Raw genomic sequence first — 5,637 nt, 5'->3', positions numbered from 1 at the left:
CGACTCTGTCAGATCCATGCCCCCAACCACTGCTCCCCCCCCACCTGGCACCTTCCCCTGCCACCACAGGAAGTGCAAAACCTGAACCCACACCTCTCTCCTCATCTCCGTCCAAGGCCCCAAGGATCTTTCCACATTAGACAGAAATTTATCTATACTTACATGTACGTCATCGACTGTATCCGTTGCACCCAATGCGATCTCCTCTACTTCGGGGAGACAGGATGTCAACTTGCAGATTGTTTCAGAGAACATCTATGAGGCACCCACACCAACTAACCCCACCGGCCCGTGGCTGAACATTTAACTCCCCCATTGCCAAATCCTTACCACCGGATGCATGGAGGAAGAACGCCTCATCTTCCACCTTGGAACCCTGCAACCACACGGGATCAATGTGGATTTCACCACAATGTGGTTTCCTCAGTTCCCCTCCCTCACCTTATCCCAATCCCAAGCCTCCAACTCAGCACCGCCCCCTTGACCGCTCCTACCTGTCCATCTTCCTTTCTTCCCACCCATCAGCTCCACCCTCCCCCTCCAACTTACCAGTTCCACCCAGATCTTCATCTACCTATCACATTCCCAGCTACCTTCATGCCAACTCCACCCTCCCCCATTTATCTCTCAGCTCCCCCGGCCGAGAAGCCTCATTCCTCATGAAGGGCTTGTGCTCGAAATGGTGATTCTCCTGCTCCTCAGATGCTGCCTGACCTGCTGTGCTTTTCCAGCACCACATTCTCGACCATCATTTTAGTTTGAATTGTTGATCCACAAGGGTTTTTCCCCACCTAATTGTTACACACTCAGTATATATTGCAGAGCATTAAAATACAGTTAAGACAAGCTGACAATGTGTGTGCATTAGGATTAAAAGGGATATAGTTTAAAACCGTATAGTAATGTTAATAAACCATTCTGCCACTTGTAGAAACAATAAGTTTGTTGATAATAAACAAATTAATTTTAAGTATATTTTATTGCCTGGTGAATGTATCCTTTGTTCTAGGTAGCAGTAATAAAGAGAAACCAATTGACTGTTTTGGTGATAGCCTTTTATACAGCTTGAAACAGTTGGACCTGATTTCCAGTGCACCCCCCCCTCCCCAAATCAGTCTCAACACCATGAAGCAGATAACTGCCCACCTCCCTCAGCAGGAAAGCACTCCAAAACATCAACAATTATAAAAAACCAAGAGCGCAGGGGAAACAGAGTGGGTCTGGCAACATCTGTGGAGGGAGAAAAACAGTCAACAGTTCGAGTCAGATGATTCTTCTTTGGAATCAAAGTCATTAGACATAAAATGTTATTGACATCTGCTGCCAGACTCACCGAATTCCTCCAGCATTTTGTTTTAAACTCTTCATTAGCATTCCTGATAAAAGAGCTTATGCTCGAAACATCAGCTCTCCTGCTCCTCGGATGCTGCCGGACCGGCTGTGCTTTTCCAGGACCACACTCTTCAACTCTGATCTCCAACATCTGCATTGCTATCAGTTTCTTTCTCAAAGTTAGTAGTTTCATATCATTGGTGTCCTTGCACTTGTCTCCTGCACCTGGTTTGGAGAGTTCCACTCTATCCCACATACTCCAGCATGTCTGTCAAACCACAGCTGATTGAATCTTCACAATGCTCAAGCATAAAGAGTTAGACACAGCTATATAGCATGACCCAAAACATCTCAATACAAGTAACCCTGACATGTTGTTTTAGTTCAACCCAGAGGTGCTTAAAGTTTGGCAATTGGTGTGTGATAAGCAACAAGCCCACCCAAGGAAGTCAAACCGCTTAGGACATTTCAAGCAGAATTAGCCATGTTCCGTGTTCCTTGTTGCAATGAGGGACCCTTCCAACAAAGGGCCTGAGGTATGATATGACAATGAGTGCTTACAGTTATTTCGCATTACTGGTTACCTCCTACTGGTGTGTCTCAATACATGTTTTATGTGTGCACGCACACATACACTGTTGGGCATGCTCTTACTTGCACTAAATGGCACAAGTGAAAAGCAACCTATGTCATACTACCAGGGTTTGTCTCATGTGGGCAGATATAACTCATTAGGTGCTGTTACCACTGCACTAATTATGGCTAACCATAGCCTACTGGAGCTGTGCTTCAGGAATTGTGAGCCCTGTGGCAGCGAATGTCACTTAATTTTGTAAAATTCATTCATTTGTACGACTGGATGTCACTGGCTAGGCCAGCACTTATTGCCCATTCCTCAGTGACCTTGAGGTGATGGTGGTCTACCCTCTTGAACTGCTGGAATGTCCAGAGGTAGAGTCACAATGATATTAGAAAAGGCATTCCAGGAAATTGACCCAGCAATACTAAAGGAATGACAATATATTTCAAAGTCAGGCTGGTGAGAGGCTTGGAGGGAATGGAGGTTTTGGTGTTCCCATGTATCTCCTGCCCTTGTCCTTTTAAAATGGTAAGGATCATGGAAATGGAAGGTGCTATCAAAGTTTTCTTGGTGAGTTTCAGCAGTGCACCTTGTAGATTACACTATGCTACTGAACATTGGTGAATTTTTATGCGCATTCTTGAACTAGCTATAACCTGAGCCTATCAATATAATTCCTTCTACACTAATTATCCATCGTGAGAGTGCTGCATTAATACAATTTTTGAATTTCAATTGCTTTGCAGCTTATTATGGATCTAACAAAGATGAAGAAGTCTAACAATCAGTGGATGAATATTCAGCCGGAAAACCACTTTTGCTGTCCCACAGCCTCTTAACATAACTGCCCTGCTTTACTCCATTTGGAACCTCCTTCGAAACTTAACATTTTGACAAAGCTTTTACTCATCTGTTTCAATGTCTCCTTCCATACTTTAACTGTGGTTGAAAATTGTCCTGTGAAATGCCCTGGGGTATTCAAACAAAGCTAAGTTTCCTAAGAACAAGCTCAAAAGGAGGACAGGATTAGGGACAATACTTTGGGATACAAGATTTTCAAGGTGTGGCAGTCCTGATTGAAAATCTATGGCACCCCAGCAAAGGATGATGTAATTTAAGGGCCAAAAACAGAACCTATCTAGTTAGAAATGAAATAAATGCTACCGGGTACTTAAAAAGAACGAGGAGGTGGTCATGTAGCACCAATGTGCTTGTGGCTGATCTGTGACTGAATGACATATTTGCCTTTGTCATATATTCATTCAAATGTTTGGTTTAGAAAAATCTATCAATCTCAAATTTAAAAGTTACATTCTTTGTGAGAAAAAAAAATGTTTTCTAGTTTCATCACAAAGATTTGGTTCTAAAGTTACATTGTGTCCCTAATCCTCAACTCCCCAAAAGCTAGAAACAGGTTGATAGAAAGAAACTAATCAATCTTCCTGAGTATCTTAAGGATGAAGAGGTGACTTGAAAGATTCAAATTTACAATTCAAAACAGACCTTGGCTATTTACCTTATTGATGCCCCTCATGATTTTATAAACTTCTATAAGGTCACCCCTCAGCCTTCGATGTTCCAGGGAAAATAGCCCCAACCTATTCAGCCTCTCCCTGTAGCTCAAACCCTCCAACCCTGGCTACATCTTTGAAAGTCTTTTCTGAATCCTTTCAAGTTTCACAACATCCTTCCTATAGCCGGGAGACCGGAAGTGAACGCAGTGTTCCAAAAGTGGCCTAACCAAAGCCCGTGGTGTTGGAGCTAGTATGTAGGTGTGGAGAGAGAATTGGCTAATGGACAGGAAGCAATGAGTGGGGATAAGGGGTTCCTTTACAAATTTGCAACCTGTGAGCAGTAGGTTTCCACAGGCAACTGTTTACAAGATATGTTAAGGAAGGATTATATTATAGACCCCCTAATAGTCAGAGGGAAATTGAGAAACAAATTTGTTAGATCTCAGCTATCTTTAAGAATAATAGGGTGGTTATGGTAGGGGATTTTAACTTTCCAAACATAGACTGGGACTGCCATAGTGTTAAAGGTTTAGATGGAGAGGAATTTTTAAGTGTGCACAAGACTATTTTCAGATTCAGTATGTGGATGTACCTACTAGAGAAGGTGCAAAACCTGACCTACTCTTGGGAAATAAGGCAGGGCAGGTGACTGAGGTGTCAGTGGGGGAGCACTTTGGGGCCAGCAACCATAATTCTATTAGATTTAAAATAATGATGGAAAAGGATAGAGCAGATCGAAAAGTTGAAGGTCTAAATTGGAGAAAGGCCAATTTTGACGGTATTGGGCAAGAACTTTCAAAAACTGATTGGGGGCAGATGTTCGTAAAGAGACGGCTGGAAAATGGGAAGCCTTCAGAAATGAGATAACAAGAGTCCAGAGAAAGTATATTCCTGTCAGGGTGTAAGGAAAGGCTGGTAGGTATAGGGAATGCTGGATGACTAAAGAAATTGAGGGTTTGGTTAAGAAAAAGAAGGAAGCATATGTAAGGTATAGACAGGATAGATCGAGTGAATCCTTAGAAGAGTATAAAGGCAGTAGGAGTATACTTAAGAGAGAAATCGGGAGGGCAAAACGGGGACGTGAGATAGCTTTGGCAAATAGAATTAAGGAGAATCCAAAGGGTTTTTACAAATATATTAAGGACAAAAGGGTAACAAGGGAGAGAATAGGGGCCCTCAAACATCAGCAAGGCGGCCTTTGTGTGGAGCCACAGAAAATGGGGTAGATATTAAATGAGTACTTTGCATCAGTATTTACTGTGGAAAAGGATATGGAAGATATAGACTGTAGGGAAATAGATGGAGACATCTTGTTAAATGGCCATACTACAGAAGAGGAAGTGCTGGATGTCTTGAAACGGTTAAAAGTGGATAAATTCCCATGACCTGATCAGGTGGACCAGATAACTCTGTGGGAAGCTAGAGAAGTGATTGCTGGGCTTCTTGCTGAGATATTTGTATCATCGATAGTCACAGGTGAGGTGCCGCAAGACTGGAGGTGGGCAAATGTGTTGCCACTGTTTAAGAATGGTGGTAAGGACAAGCCAGGGAACTATAGACCAGTGAGCCTGATGTTGGTGGCAGGCAAGTTGTTGGAGGGAATCCTGAGGGACAGGATGCACATGTATTTGGAAAGGCAAGGACTGATTAAGGATAGTCAACATGGCTTTATGTGTGGGAAATCATGCCTCACAAACTTGATTAAGTTTTTTGAAGTAAAAAAGAAGATTGATGATGGCAGAGTGGTAGATGTGATCTGTATAGACTTCAGTAAGGCATTTGACAAGGTTCCCCATGGGAGGCTGATTAGCAAGGTTAGATCTCATGGAATACAGGGAGAACTAGCCATTTGGATACAGAACTGGCTCAAAAGTAGAAGACAGAGGGTGGTGGTGGAGGGTTGTTTTGTAGGTTTGCAGATGACACCAAAATTGGAGGTGTAGTGGACAGGGTGAAGAGGGTTACCTCAGATTACAACAGGATCTTGACCAGATGGGCCAATGGGCTGAGAAGTGGCAGGTCGAGTTTAATTCAGATAAATGTGAGGTGCTGCATTTTGGGAAAGCAAATCTTAGCAGGACTTATACACTTAATGGTAAAGTCCTAGGGAGTGTTGCTGAACAAAGAGATCTTGGAGTACAGGTTCATAGCTCCTTGAAAGTGCAATCGCAGGTAGATAGGATAGTGAAGAAGGCGTTTGGTATGCTTTCT

The 5,637-nt window shown here is 42.9% G+C and overlaps 1 protein-coding gene across 3 annotated transcripts in view; it reads right to left on the bottom strand.

Annotated features, from left to right (window-relative positions):
• Positions 1 to 3,473, bottom strand: part of pgm2l1 (phosphoglucomutase 2-like 1) — a 147,589-nt gene extending 144,116 nt beyond the window's left edge. For all 3 annotated transcript variants that reach the window (XM_043692556.1, XM_043692557.1, XM_043692558.1), the window contains exon 1: positions 1,334 to 3,473. In XM_043692556.1, coding sequence (XP_043548491.1) covers positions 1,334 to 1,588 — 255 coding nt within the window. In that variant the 5' untranslated portion in view covers positions 1,589 to 3,473. The remainder of the gene's footprint in view (positions 1 to 1,333) is intronic.
• Between the last annotated feature and the right edge of the window lie 2,164 nt (positions 3,474 to 5,637).

This window comes from Chiloscyllium plagiosum, chromosome 6 (assembly GCF_004010195.1).
Source record: "Chiloscyllium plagiosum isolate BGI_BamShark_2017 chromosome 6, ASM401019v2, whole genome shotgun sequence".
NCBI lineage: Eukaryota > Metazoa > Chordata > Chondrichthyes > Orectolobiformes > Hemiscylliidae > Chiloscyllium > Chiloscyllium plagiosum.
This window is presented reverse-complemented; position numbering and strand designations above follow the sequence as displayed.